This window comes from Raphanus sativus, chromosome 2 (assembly GCF_000801105.2).
Source record: "Raphanus sativus cultivar WK10039 chromosome 2, ASM80110v3, whole genome shotgun sequence".
Classification (NCBI taxonomy): Eukaryota; Viridiplantae; Streptophyta; class Magnoliopsida; order Brassicales; family Brassicaceae; genus Raphanus; species Raphanus sativus.
This window is the reverse complement of record NC_079512.1, coordinates 40664038-40679010: the sequence shown is the minus strand read 5'-3', so window position 1 is coordinate 40679010 and position 14973 is coordinate 40664038. Positions and strand designations below refer to the sequence as shown.

General features: G+C 35.3%; 5 protein-coding genes and 1 pseudogene across 5 annotated transcripts in view; 3 read left to right on the top strand and 3 right to left on the bottom strand.

The window, feature by feature from the left end:
• The first annotated feature begins 685 nt into the window (after positions 1-685).
• LOC108848041 (classical arabinogalactan protein 5) lies at positions 686-1359 on the top strand. Its single transcript, XM_018621446.2, has one exon. The coding sequence runs from the start codon at positions 726-728 to the stop codon at positions 1155-1157; it is 432 nt and encodes a 143-aa protein (XP_018476948.1). The 5' UTR covers positions 686-725; the 3' UTR covers positions 1158-1359.
• Positions 1360-3456: 2097 nt separating this feature from the next.
• On the bottom strand, positions 3457-4362 carry LOC130508740 (glutathione S-transferase T3-like). The gene has a single exon (XM_057004394.1). The coding sequence runs from the start codon at positions 4360-4362 to the stop codon at positions 3457-3459; it is 906 nt and encodes a 301-aa protein (XP_056860374.1).
• A 2681-nt stretch (positions 4363-7043) lies between these two features.
• Positions 7044-7929, bottom strand: LOC108848042 (uncharacterized; annotated as a pseudogene).
• A 1717-nt stretch (positions 7930-9646) lies between these two features.
• LOC130508432 (uncharacterized) lies at positions 9647-11320 on the top strand. The gene is made up of 2 exons (XM_057003952.1): positions 9647-10269; positions 10396-11320. The coding sequence occupies exons 1-2, from the start codon at positions 9744-9746 to the stop codon at positions 11118-11120; spliced, it is 1251 nt and encodes a 416-aa protein (XP_056859932.1). The 5' UTR covers positions 9647-9743; the 3' UTR covers positions 11121-11320.
• A 1510-nt stretch (positions 11321-12830) lies between these two features.
• Positions 12831-13810, top strand: LOC108848040 (fasciclin-like arabinogalactan protein 12). The gene has a single exon (XM_018621445.2). The coding sequence runs from the start codon at positions 12911-12913 to the stop codon at positions 13652-13654; it is 744 nt and encodes a 247-aa protein (XP_018476947.1). The 5' UTR covers positions 12831-12910; the 3' UTR covers positions 13655-13810.
• Positions 13811-14447: 637 nt separating this feature from the next.
• LOC108844340 (zinc-finger homeodomain protein 12) overlaps positions 14448-14973 on the bottom strand; it is a 1369-nt gene continuing 843 nt past the window's right edge. The window contains exon 2 of the mRNA XM_018617585.2: positions 14448-14451. Within this exon, the coding sequence (XP_018473087.2) occupies positions 14448-14451 (4 nt within the window). The remainder of the gene's footprint in view (positions 14452-14973) is intronic.

The following is a 14973-nucleotide window of genomic DNA, read 5'->3' as shown; positions in this document are numbered from 1 at the left end:
TTTTGGAAATCCCAACTCTTTTGATTTTGGTTTCAAAGGTTAGCTTGTAGAACTGTTTGTCAAACACTGAAACAATGTCACACTAGTAGAAAGAGAGGAGCCATGTATAACTGCATACAGTGAATATATACAGGAACTGACCTCAAGGGAAAGAGACTACAGCTTCCAACAACACCAAAGCTTAAATCAGTCACATTAACTTAATTAAATTCCTAGTGCTTTTTGTTTTTGTTTTCATTAATAGTTACATTTCTTCTTTGGTGTAGTTGCCAAAACTTTTATAATTAGTCAAAAGTCAACCATTAAAAGAAATAGAATTAATGGTTTCGAGAAAAAAGAAAAGAAATAGAATTAACTTTACGTAGGCGTCAACATTAGTTCATAGTGGTTACTTGCCTTACATTTCTGATAAATTATTGACTCTAATAATTATATTTCTTTCTTTTCACGTGCTTTCTCCATATAAAATATATGTCCCTTCATTAGCAGATAATCCAAAATTACTATTTGTAAATCTCCTAAGCGTTGACCGTTAGGTGCCAAAGCATTTCTCAACGTGTCACTCATGAAACTTTAAGTGGAAAACGAACTATTGACTTCCTGATATGTTGCTACGCTCCGCGTTTGGTTTTTATACACTTCTGACGTGGTGAACCCTATATATTATCTATCCATCTATATCTTCTTCAAGAGAGAGAAAAAGACGAGGGAGGTTGAATTTCGAGATGATGAAGGTCAGTTTCATAATCATAGCTATGTTAATGGTAGGTACAGTATCCGGTAAGATATCAACTAAAAAAGTTTCACCAGCTCCAGCTCCAGCTTCAGCTCCATCTCCGGTTGAGCATTATTCATATCCGCGGCAGTCAGAAACCGGAATGCCTCCATCTCTTTCACCATCGGACTCTCCGACAACGATGCCTCCCGGTTACATTCACCAGCCACCGTCTCTGTCACCAGAAGAAAGTGATCTCAAATACAGTGATGGTAGTGGAACAGAGAGGGAAAGCTCATCCGGAGGTGGAAAGAAGGCCGGAATCGCGGTTGGAGCGATCGCAGCAGCGAGTATGGTTGGTCTGGGAGGGTACGTGTTGAAGAAACGGCGAGAGAACATTCGTCGATCACGATATGAATATGCCGCTACTGAGATCTTCTGAAGAGACAGAAACTTGCTCATGGATGTGGTTTATATATATATATATATATGTATGTTTGTTATTACAATCTATTTGAAAACTGAATGTTTCTACTTATCTGGTAATTAAAGTTGATTAGTGATTATTATCTTGGATCCCATAATATAAATTGTTGCTAGGACTAAGCCCAACCAGGAGTTATATTATACGTTATCCTTTCAAAAAGATACTCTCTCTCTCTTTTATAATATAAAATGTTTAAAAAAAATTTTGTTGTTTTAAAATATAAAATGTTTTGATATTTTTAAGGTACTTTAATTTTATTGAAAATTGGGTAACCAATAGTAATTTTCTATTTTATTTATGATTGATTATTTTATATTTAATTCATATTATTTAATAATATTGTATTCTAAAAAGTAAGTTTCTTAATTCTTGTGCATTCATGGAAAACATCTTACATTATGAAACGGAGGGAATATATGTTTTATACTTTTCATAAATTAAAAAAAAAAAGTATTTTAAATTTTGATTAGAAATGCATTTTTATGTGATTAATTATTTTTCATAAATTTTTAGTTAATTAAAATGCAAAAACAGAATTAAAATTTTCAAATTTAAAATTTAGTGTTGTTACCTATTAAAAATGTATTGAAAACATAAAAATGTATCTTTCTAAAACAACTTTTTTTTTCCAAAAAAATGAATCAATGTGAAATATACAGACAAATGTTGACGTGTTTACAATAGAAATTGGTGGTACATAATGAAAACCAATATGCTAGAATATGAAACTTTAAAAAGATTACAATTTGTGGTGCCAAATCAAATAGAATACAATTCTAAAGGCAACTGAATACAAAGCTAAAGTAACATGAATACAATTTCCATGTCAAATACATTATTGTGTGGCTTTTATATTTTTTGGAAAACATTTATATTAAAAATTAATTTAATTTATAATTAAATAAAATGATTCTTAAATGAAGTTACAAAAAAAAAGTATATTCTCAAAACGTGGGATAACTAAAATAGTTTAATGCCAAAAAAGAAAAGAAATTAGAGCCAAAACGAGTTATTAGTATGTTCTCAAAACGTGGGATAACCAAAATAGTTTTTTTGGTTAAATCTAGATTAATTTTGTATAAGTATATTTAATGGTTATATGTTGGTGTAGTGGTTTATGAATTAAATTTTTATGATATTTTTTTACAAAATTGAGACAGAATTTAGAGTTTAAGATCCTGTAGTTTTCTCATTCGTTCGCTTATCTTCGTTCTTCTTACCTGACAAGTGACAAAAGAATTTTGTTTCCAAGTATTTAGACTTTTTCTAGTTTCCAAAACGTGTTCATGTAGCAACCATTGTTGAAATTACCCGTTCAGCTATGCCTCGAGTAGTTGTGGCGCAACCACGTTTGGCTCTAATCTTACAAGGAACAGAGTCTTGTAGCTGCATGGAAACCATGTCCGAGGCTGTAGATGATGATGATGACTTTGGTAGACTCAAGTGATGCGACAGTAACTGCATTCGATTTCCAGACTCTCCGTTCGGTATAATACAATCAAAAACATCATTTCAATGCTCTCTATTTTTTAATGTCTAGTACTTCCAAGAACCAAAACAAACCGGTTTGGTAGTATTAAACCAGGTAGAGAACAGAGTACACCTGAAACAATATGCCGTCATCCTCTGTTTCTCTTTTCAGAGAGGACAAGTTATCAATGAAGCTGGCCGGATCATTCCAATTTGCTATATTGAAAACTACTTTCAGAGGCAATTTCAGGTATCTAAGAAAGCATTCCCAGAGAAGAAGGTGGCCTTGAAGAGAGACTGTTATGGCGTCTTAATTCATTGGAACTAGATGGACTCTCTTGGTCTTCTTCCTCACCAACGTAATCCATCAAACTCCTCACTGAACTAACCTATAAATATAGCAGAAACCATTAAAGAGAGTTTGGTGGGTCACAACTCACAAAGGGCCAAACTTTATGGTTTCTGCGCCTAACACAATGTTCACTTTTTTTTTTTTGTAGTGACAACTCCTGTCCATACAACACAACATGTAATAATTTCCAACAAAAGAAAATCAAACTTATGAACTAAACCAAAGCTTTTCATGATTTAGTTTTAAACCATTACTAAAACAAGTTCATAGATAGTGAAAATACATCATTCATCCGACTTTTAAAACATAAGACATAGACAAGCAAACTGACTCAACAAACAACAACAAACTGACCTGAAAAACATAAACAAACTGACTCCATAAACAAATACATAAGCAGAAGCAGACTGACTCTATAGACATCATAGATTCTTATGACAACATATCTTTTATTAGTTTGTTCTTTAAAGCCAGTTCAATCTCACTAAGAGGCTCTTTTTTTCTAAGGAGAGTCTCCAACTTATGTTGCTTAGTAAGCTTCTCCTTCATTTCAAAGTAATGCTTCCTTATCTCAAACATCTCTTGGAACTTCTCCACAGGCTTTCTGCTGGTTGCTTCCATCTCTTTGGCCCTCCTTTGAGCCTTCAACCTTGCCTTTGCCTTCTTCACACCTTCAGGACGAGCCTCTTCTTCATCTCCAAGGCTTGATGACTGGACAGAAGAAGCTTGAGAACCATCTTCACCCTTCCTTCTTTTTGACTTGCTGTTATCTGTCCCAAAATTTACCCGCCATTTCTGTTCATTTTTGAGCTCCCTCCAACAATGCTCAAGTGTGAACTTGGCACCGTAATCATTGTGATAGATTTCATTAGCAAGCTTCATTACATCATTGTCATTCTGCCCACTTGACTGCATTCTTGTTGCAGCACATAACGAGCCAACAAACTCGTTGACTTGGTCATCGATCTTGGACCACCTTTGCTTACAGTTGCCAACCTCTCTATCTGGCATACCGACAAGATGAGGACTTGCATTGAAGTAAGCTCCAACTCTTTTCCAAAAGGAGCCAGGCCTTCGATCATACCCTATGATCGGATCTTTGCTTGTGTTAAGCCAAGCACGTATGAGCACCACATCTTCCTTCTGTGACCAATCCCTTCCGCCTCTTATGTCTTCAGTTGTCTCTTCAGCTTGAGTTGGAGCATTAGTCCCCTGGGAACTAAAAAGAGGAACTTCTGAAGATCCAAGAGCTATGCTTTGTGAGACAGGATCACACTGTTGGCTACTTGACAGATCCAGAAAACCTGAAGACTGAGTAAATGGATTTGAAGAATCCATTCCTACTTTCTGGTGGAGAAAAGAGAAGGAGAGAGTGAAGTGGTTTCTCAGTAAAATGAGAAAAGGAGAAAAACAGAAGAATGGTAAAGGACAGAGCAAAGGATAAAGAAAGAGATAGAAAATGAAAGAGCATAAATGGAGAAACAAAGAGATGAAGAAGGACGAGCTGTGTTTAAGTGTGTTGGAGTGTTAGCAATAAAGTCTTACCTAATCTAAAAACAACCAAGCATTGATCACGTTAGGTTAGTGCATTTGATTAGACAGCCCTAATTAAAGCTAACTACCAAGATACTAGACTCTACCAAGCATTGATCACATTAGGTTAGTACATTTGATTAGACAGCCCTAATTAAAGCTAACTACCAAAGATACTAGACTCTACCAAGCATTGATCACTTAAGTAAATTTGATGTAGACTGAACAAGCTAACCTAGTTAGCATCTAACAACCAATTTCAACAAAAAGAAAGTACCCAGCCAATCCCAACAAGAATACTTCTTACTAACAAGAGCAAGAATTTTCTTGGCCCAGCACCCTAAAATTAAATTGCAAGTTGTAACCAAGGCCGTTACAAAAAAGAGTGCTACGAACAGGAGTAAACTTCAAAACACGAAAGTTGAAACTTTCATTATATAATCAAAGTTACTCCTCTACCATCCATCCTTTCTTATCCCCTCACCAAGTTTAGATGTAAGAAACAAAAGCCTATTTTCTATTTCAAGGAGATCTACTTTCTTTTACTTTTTTTTTGCTACATTAACCATACATTGTCTTGACTATATTTTTTTTTGTCACAAACAACCTTAATTCATTCATTCTAGTTTTGGGGGTGTTAAATCATCCACAACCACCACTTGTTCATACTATCTTGACTATATTTAAAAACAAGAAAAATCAAAACTTACTATCTTTAAAACTAATCCTACGTATAAAAACCCCCAAAGACCGATCATAGTTTCTCCAAGCACAAAACATCAAGTTGAATATCTTGCATTAATATAAATAAATAAAACAAACTGCAAAAAAAATGGCCTCATCAAGATTTCAACTTGTTGCCCTTCTTGTCATCTTCTCTCTCGTTATTACTGCCCAATCTGAAAGAGGTTTCCACTCATCTTAACTATAACATGTATATGCGTCATGATCACAAACCTAGCTAATAATACAAGTTTCTTGAATTTTTGCAGAAAAGGAAGAAATGGACGGACCATGCCGCTTGAGAGGAACATGCGATGAGGACAGCGACTGCAACGCCCATTGCCACAGAAGCACGGACATTATACCCATGAACGGCCATTGTCTCTTCGACAGACCCACCCCCGTATGCTGCTGCCTCTTTGATTAAGTCCCATCCTTTTTTTATTCTTCAAGTTTCCATGCATGCATGATCCTAATTAAACTAATGATGTAAACATATACATAAATGTTCACGTCCTAACTACTTGAAGAATAGAAGAAGCGATCTTGTGTTTCTTATACTTTTGATTTCTTGTTTACCATATGTTGTAAGAGAATGACTATTTATGAACATATTATACATATACATTTATATTTTTGAAGGAGATCCCTGTTTTATATTCTCTATAACTCATTTACAAACCGTTATGTAACGACTTCTAGTCAGTCAATAGAAGCTTCTATCACCATGATCATAGTATAATAAATGAACAAAATCAATAACATACATAGCTGATTAACTTAAAGCAATACCAAAAACTGAGTAAGAACCAAAGCAAAACCTTCAAATTCTTTCAGATCAGAGTTTGACTAACTTTCTTCTCTTAACATTCTTCTTGTAGCAGATACTTTTCAAGAATTGTTACTGTTGCTTGCTCCCAGGGCCGGCCCTGGGCTAAAGCTCATAAAGCTAGGGCTTTAGGCGCCAAAATATATATAAAAACAAGGGACGCCAAATAATTGCCATTGGTTATCTTTAGTCAGTTGGTTTGTAAACTTCTACTTATTGCATGAGTAGTCAGGTTCAATTACCGAGTCCACTTTCTTAATTTCTTTTTTTCTCTTGCAATAAATGAAAGAATATTCTTTCATTTATTGACTGTTTCAGAGTACATTTCGTTATGTTTATGAAATATTCATTTAATAATCGGACTTAAAAACAAAACAGAAATCTAGTTTCCTTTTCTAATCAGTGTCATCTCACAAACTCTCATACCATTCCCATTTATTTTTCTGTATTTTGCAAAACTAAGAACATACATGAAATTTATTGGGTCTTATAATCAGCCAACTAGATAATATATAGAAAACAAATTGGTGTAATATGAACCAAAGATTTAAGCAAAAAAAATATATGAACCAGATATATTTTCTGGTGATTTATTAAATAAGAAAAAACTTTTTAGATCAGTATTTTATCGAATATATTAGATCAATCTTAACATCTTACCAAAAAAAAAAATATTAGATCAGTTTATTAGGTTTCTTAGCAAAATTTAAGCATCATACAAATAAAAACTTTTGGTTTTTCTTGCTTGTCTAAAAAAGTTAAAACAAATAATTTTGTTACTAAAGGGCATCATTTCTCTAATGCGCTTTAGGCGTCCGAGAACTCCGGACCGGCACTGCTTGCTCCGCACTGAAATTAGCAACAACAACAACATTTTTATAAGTATGCTAGCTCAAGAACCCCCACAAGAACACTCTCACATATAGAGATCATATCAATGCAGTGCAGACACGTTAAGAAGAAGATACAGACCTCGTTGAAGGACGAGAGTAGCTGGACCAGGCAAGAGCGAGTTGAGTAAGTGATTCGCGGTGGCAACTCTCTTGTTATCTGATACATCGCCAACGAAGATATGGCTAAAGGGCTTGTAAGCTTCCGGCATTTGATCTTATATATCCGGTTAACAGCTTCTAAAGAACTGTTTTATGTTATGCAAACCACAGCTTAATTAGTTTGCTAAATGCAAAGCTTATTCAACTAAGTAGTGAAGATTTTTTACATTACCAAGCATCACAGGCGAATCGTCTATCTTTTACATTTATTTAACTTAATCCTAATCTCAATCTTCTACTGCGGTTAGAAACTGAAAAGAATAACTCGTGGACTCCTAATACACACGAGAAGAAAAAATTGATGAATATACTCAATTCATCTTCGACTAAACAACCAAAATGCATAAAGGTAGACAAGTTGAATTAGAAACTGGACATGGAACAAGTTAAACAGCCTGAAGAGAAAAAAGGGCAATGATGGTTAGATTTTGGAACAGAGTAGAAAAGATGGAGAGACCAAAGGGCAAAACTTTCAGGTGCAAATGACAAAGGAAGAGAAACCCCTTTGACTGCATTCAATCTTTATCAGAGAAACAAAAGGAAACAAGCAATACAAATGCACATGTCACAGGACGAGAAAAACCAAGCGAGAGACAATTGAAACAGATTAAAAAGAGACAACCTTTACGCAAGAGAAGAGGAGGAGGAGACGGCACCGGTGAGATGCCGGGAAGTTTCTCGGCGAGCTTCGTTGAGAAGTTCATCTCAACTCAAGTAGTAATCTTTCACTTCCTACGTTCAACGTCGTCGAGAAGAAAGGGCAAAAGAGTTTTGCCAAAGCCAGGAAACAGAGGGACACAGAGAAGTCTTTCCGCTGTATTGAGTTGGCACGTGACTGCCTCGTGTCGTGTCCCACTTTTTTTTTCAAAAAAGTTACCAACTTTATTAGATTACATGAAAAACTTCTCAACTAAAATTATTGACTACGATCGTTTCATTTCCAGAGGTTGAACAAATTTACAAACTTACAAACTACACAGTGGTGTATGGAATAATGGAAAAAGAACACAGAGACAAACAGGAGGACAGCTTTTAGCATTCCTTCATCACTTTCCCTTTTTTTGTATAAAAATCTTTGCATACTACTCCCCTATTTCAGTATAAGTGTTCTTTAAAAAATTTACACATCTATTTAAGAAAATTTAACAGTTTTTGTTTTACTCCTATTTAATATTTTTTTGTTTAATTTTATTAATTAATGAATCAAAAATAAGAGTAAAAATTGAAAAACAAAAGTTTAAATATGTATTTGGAAAATGTACTCACAGTTATAATAAAATAAAATTAAAAACGATATTTAATATAAAACGGATTATTAATCAACTAGTGTATAAATGTAAAATTATCTTTTTCCATTTCATGCAAGTGAGAAAACCGGCAGTTTTTGGAGGAAAAACAGCATATTCGAACGGACTTTGTGGTCAAATGGTAGTGGATGGGTTTGGGACGCTAACATGTTTCAGGTTCGATCTTTATATTATGCGAAATTAAGTCACATTATTCTGTTCACCTTACACGAATATTAGTTCATGTTTTAGGACCCATTTAAATGTCATGGAAAAAGAATCTATCCGCAGACTCCTGGATTCAACTAGATTAAAAAAAATTAGTCAAAAAAAAACAGCATATTCTTAATCGAACTGTGGTGAGCAAGTGTGAAAATTCATTTAACTTGGGGCATTGAGAATTTGTGATGGTACAATTCGGTTTGGTTTATGAATTCAAAGTCAACAAGCTGGTCAATAGTAAACCGGTCAACTGTTTTGACGCGTTTGACTTTTCTTCTTGTGTCACGAAAGGTGCAAGCTGGTTAACCGTGGGCGGCTTGTGGACCAATGAAAGTCAAGAAAAAGTCTGTTAAAATAATATTTACAGACATCAGGGCTTTCTTCTTCATCTATAAGGCATCCTCACGTTCTAGCTAGCTCGTTCCTTGCACATCGAGGAATCAGAACAGACAATTAGATTCTTCTTTTTTCTTTCTTTTTTTGGTCAAACACAATTTGATTCTTCTTTATTTTATAAAAGTTTCTAAAGAAAGATTTGGAACCTTGTTCATAGTGATTACATACTATTGGCAAATTACTATGACCAAAACATGGCAAAAATTTCGAGTTACTTATACAAAACAAACTAGAAGTAGAACAGAATATGAATAAATTTTGGATTGGAAGTATAATAAGAATTAATAACAGTTACTTTATCTGTTTTTATTGGAAAAAAATGAAGTGATTTGAAATATGTTTTGATTTGTATGTAGCTTAAAAGTGGGTTAAAATAATGTGAAATGAGACGTGCGGTTTTTGATTTTTGATAAAATTAAATAAATCCTATAGGCATCAAGCTACTAGATTTGATATTGAAGATTTCATCAAGTAAGCCTTTTGACTTGAGATAAACTCAAAGAGAGTCATTTTCTTTCTTAAGATATTACCATATGAGGTTTTAATAAGTCAATTTAATTCTTTCTTCACTCTATAAAACCCTTCCATCTGCAATAAACATTCCACACCAAAAACACAAGAAACACTTGAAACTAAAGAATCTAAAAGAAGGCAAAGAAGAAGACTTGAACTTGAGAGATGGAGCACAGAAAGTCATATGTGCTTGTAGCTCTCTTCGCATTGCTTCTCTTGACCGATATTGTCATTGCTGCGAGCGATGGCGGCAAAGGCAACGGTGATAACGGCCAGGGACAAGTAGAAAAGGCTAAAGGAGGAGATGATGGCAAAGGCAAAGGCAAGGTTAACATTCCAAAGGACAAGGAGAAGGAGAAGATGGACAAGAAGGAGAAGAAGGCCAAGAAGGAGAAGGAAAAGAAAGAGAAAGAGGAGAGGGCAAAGAAAGAGAAGGAAAGGAAGGAAAAGGAGAAGAAGGAAGAAGAGAGGAAGAAGAAGGACAAGAAGCAGAGTGAAGCAGCTGCTAGATACAAGGTGCTATCACCGTTGCCTACAGGACAAGAGCAAGCCATGTGCCAGGCTAAGGGTGCATGTTATCACAAGACTCTTGTTTGTCCTGGTGAATGTCCCAAGAGGAAGCCCACCAAGAACAGAAACACCAAAGGTTGCTTCATTGACTGCACTAGCAAATGCGAAGCTACATGCAAATGTAAGTGCATTCTATTCAATTGGGTCTTCTTTTTTTTTTAGTTTCACATTTGCTTCTTGCACAAGTAATGTCGTTGTGGATTTGGTTACTTGTCTTACAAGGAAAATGTTTACTTATTTCTTACAGGGAGAAAACCTAACTGTAACAGCTACGGTTCTCTATGCTTCGATCCTAGATTCATCGGAGGGGACGGTAGGATATTCTATTTCCATGGATATAAAGGAGGAAACTTTGCGATCGTTTCAGACAACAACCTCCAGATCAATGCTCACTTCATCGGTACAAGACCCCTTGGAAGAACCAGAGACTTCACATGGGTTCAAGCCCTAAATGTCATGTTCGAAAACCACAACCTCGTGATCGCAGCCAATAGAGTGACTCAATGGGATGAAAATTCTGACGCAATTACCCTTAGATTCAACGGAGAACTCATCACACTACCTGAAGACGAACAATCCGAATGGAGGGCAAACTCGGGACAAAGAGAGATTGTCGTCGAAAGAACCGACGAGAGAAACAGCGTGAGAGTACTTGTCTCTGGCCTTGTTCAGATGGACATGAGAGTAAGACCTATAGGGAAAGAAGAGAACAGAGTTCACAACTATCAGTTGCCTCAAGATGACCCTTTTGCCCATCTTGAGACTCAGTTCACCTTCTTAAACTTAAGTGAGCTCGTCGAGGGCGTTTTGGGGAAAACCTACCGTCCTGATTACGTCAGCTCCGCCAAGATTGGAGTCTCTATGCCTGTGGTGGGAGGAGAAGACAAATACCAAACGCCTTCTCTGTTCTCTCCGACTTGCAGACTCTGCAGGTTTAAACCTCGTGAAGAACCACTCTCTGCTGATATCTAATGAGAAAGAAGAAGAAAGGTGGAAACTTCCATTATTTTATAATAATAAAATTCATTAAAATTCGTGTTTGTAACTGTTTTGTTTCTGAAATGTTTTATATTCATAAAAAATAATGTAATAAGAGCCAAGAAAATAATGTTGGCCCGTTTGTGATGCTTTGAGGGTTTAAGAAATGTAAACCCTTGATTTATGTTTTTCCTTGTTGCTTTGTTTGTTTCTAATAAGAATTAATACGTTTGTGTAATAAGTATAAGTTTTGTGTGTAGATTAATGTATTTGAGTTTGACATTGTTTTCATTGAATTTTGAAAACAACGTAAGTCCGGTTAAAATCGGAGTCTCCATGCCGATGAAACATCGGCGATGATGGGTGGAGAAGCAGCGCCGGTCCACGCGGTGCATGGGGATGTCTTCTACAAGTCACTGCAAATGATACCTTGTGAGGTTGTTCTAAAACTTGTTTTCTGGTTGCATCGTAAGAGTCTAGAACTACAAATATAAGAAATAATTGAATCGTCGTTGAAATTGTATACATGAGATTATTTAGTTATATGTTAGTGAAGCAAATGAGAAGATGCCAATCAAAATAAAATCTGATAAATGCATAAACATCGTAGTAGGATGACAACGCTGTTTTAAGAGAGTTATAATTAATTAGGGTCCACTTACCCTTACAAAACATTTTCGAACCCACCTTCACAAATTACAAACTTACATACATTTATTACATTATTTTTTATTCGAGTTCATTTATATGGTCACAGAAAGTGAAAATATGTTCCTACAATTTATTGATTTGAGCGTAGAATGTCTAGAAAAAAACACCGGATCGGTTATAGAATGGTCTGAAGCTTTTTATATGGAATAAGTGAAATCATGTAAACTGAATGTGATACACTGTCAACATTACTACAAAGTACAAACCAAATAAATCAAAGCTTACGTCATAAATATGAAATATGCTTAAAAATGAAGAGAGCCCACCACAAATCAATTGATATGTTTGCTTTTTCTTAATTTTCAAGCAAAGTTGCAAGTTGCTCCTTCCATTATCATATACCACACCCTCCATTATTCATCCCACCTTTCCATACAGAGGTTTTGATAATTACAAACAAAGTAATGATTTCCATTTTGTCTATGCAGCCGGTCTGTGTAAATACTAGGTACATTCATTAACACCACCGTAATAATACTATAGTCTATAGTTGTTTTGAACTCCCTAATATATTCTTTTGTTTTTTTTTAAACTAGAAGAACTAATATTTAACACCAATTCATATGACATGCTTTCGATTAATAAGTTAATGCACTGTCTACGCAGATTTCATATATTTTAGCACATATATTTATAACTGTTGTAATTGATTTGCTGTTATAAAATGAAAAAAAAACTACATGCATGCCATGGCTCCCAATAAATATCTAATAATTAAGTAAAATGCTTTCATAATTTTCTCCTAAGAAATCATTACACTAAATCCAAAAACAATTATCCTTCTTTTGTTACTGAAAGCATATGGCCATATATAGTTAGTTATCACATCATTTTTCCAAGAGGTAAAACAGTTCATCTGACAAGATGTGATAGACATTTTACACACCAAAAAAAAAAAAGTAATCAAACCATCACTGATTCCTAATTAACAATCAACTTAGTTGTAAAAATGTTGACCTCTTAACCAATTAATTTCCCCATTTTTTTATAACCCTTACTACTTCCTATAAACTCGTATCTCACCCAAACAAAAAAACATCAACACACACACACACACACACAGATCCACCACCATGGAGAGTTCTCCCTTCCTCCTCCTCGCCACCGTCCTCCTCCTCCTCACAGCCACTCCCGGAACCCATTCTCAGCCAGCCGCGGCACCTGCTCCACCAGGACCCACAAACGTTACTAAAATCCTCGAAAAAGCAGGCCAGTTCACGGTCTTCATCAGACTACTCAAATCAACCGGCGTTGCTAACCAACTCTACGGCCAACTCAACAACTCCGACAACGGAATCACTATCTTCGCGCCGAGCGACTCCTCCTTCTCCAGTCTCAAAGCCGGAACCCTAAACTCCTTAACCGACGAGCAACAAGTGGAGCTAGTTCAGTTTCACGTCATACCAAGTTACGTCTCTTCCTCAAACTTCCAAACGCTAAGTAACCCTCTCCGGACTCAGGCCGGTGACTCCGCCGACGGACATTTCCCTCTCAACATCACCACCAGTGGCAATACCGTAAATATCACCTCCGGTGTAACCAACACCACCGTCTCCGGTAATGTATACAGCGATGGACAGCTAGCTGTTTATCAGGTTGATAAGGTTTTGCTTCCTCAGCAAGTTTTCGACCCTCGTCCTCCTGCGCCTGCTCCGGCTCCGACGGTAGCGAAGACGAAGAAGAAGAAGGATGATGGTGATAGTTCCGATGATGATTCTCCGGCGGACGCTTCGTATGCTTTGCGTGAAGTTGGTTCTGTTCGTAACGACGTGTTGGTTTGCGTCATTAGTATATCGCTTGCATGGTTTTATTTGTGATGATATGTTGTTCTATTATTATTACTCATGCTTTTTATTTCTTATGATTTTGAGGTATTATTTTTTCTGTTGATTTTCATGCTTTTGTGTTTGATTAACCATAATTGGTTTTTATTTTGTTTCATTTTTGTGAGAAGTGAATTTTGTTTTCGTTTATCTCTAGTTTCTTTTGTCCTTTGATCATATCTTCACATGTTTTCAATATTAATTCGATTGCTATTTGTGATGATATAAGCTGTTCTATTATTACTCATGATTTTTCCTCCTCGTGATTTTGAGGTATTATTTCTCCGTTGAATTTCATGGATTTTGCGTTTGATTAACCATAATTTTTTTTTTTTCGTTTTTGTGAGAAGTGAATTTTGTTTTTGTTTATCTAGATTTTTTTTGTCCTTTTGATCATATCTTTATATTTTTTTCAATAAAAATAAGGTTGCTTATAATGACACCAAATTTTAGAAAAAATGGTGGCATATGATACTAACCTGTAAAAAGGTTAAGACCTACAGAAAAAAAAAACGAATATCTTTTTATAATTCGGAATCAAAACTTTAAGATTAACCGTCTTTATATTGATGACGACGACTCCTCCACTAAAGCATCATTAGTTTAAATATCACACCCAACAGGGGGCTTATTATGATGAAAAGGAATATCAAAATATATCACACACTTCTAGTTGTGCGTGAAGAATCAGTACGGCTTAACAAAAAGCATAATATTATATTCAAAAAACATCTGCATAATCCTTGATTAGGATGATTATCTGAGGTTGTAAACAGAATCTTCATCCTTAACTGGAAAAAGGCAAAATAGGAGACAATAATAGAGTTTGAAAGTGTTGTCCACATGAACAAATAATTATGCGTATTTTTGTTAAATTATGTCTAGTTGCCTTTAAAGTTACAGGAGATTCGTTGTATGGAATAATGGATCACTTCTTGAATTACTACGATTCTAAAGGTGTACAGACAACGAGTTTTCGATGTTTACTAACTTCCATCCCTTAGGAACGGATGTAGATCAGCAGGTTAACCACTCATGAATTTTTTAAGCATTGTTCCACACCAAATAAGCAGTAAAACGAATAAGAATGCAAATTCTTAGTGATTTTCTTAATCTTAGTTGTTGGATGTCTGTAGATTTTCCAATAAAATACTAACCATTCATGTGTCGAGATCGATTGAAAAGAAAATTATTCTAGGAACTAAGATGGTATACCTTATTTTGTTTTTTTTTTTCTTTTTGAACACAACCTTATTTTGTTTCATAATTATTTTTCAAGAAGACAAAGAAGCATCATCAACATGAAAGAGACC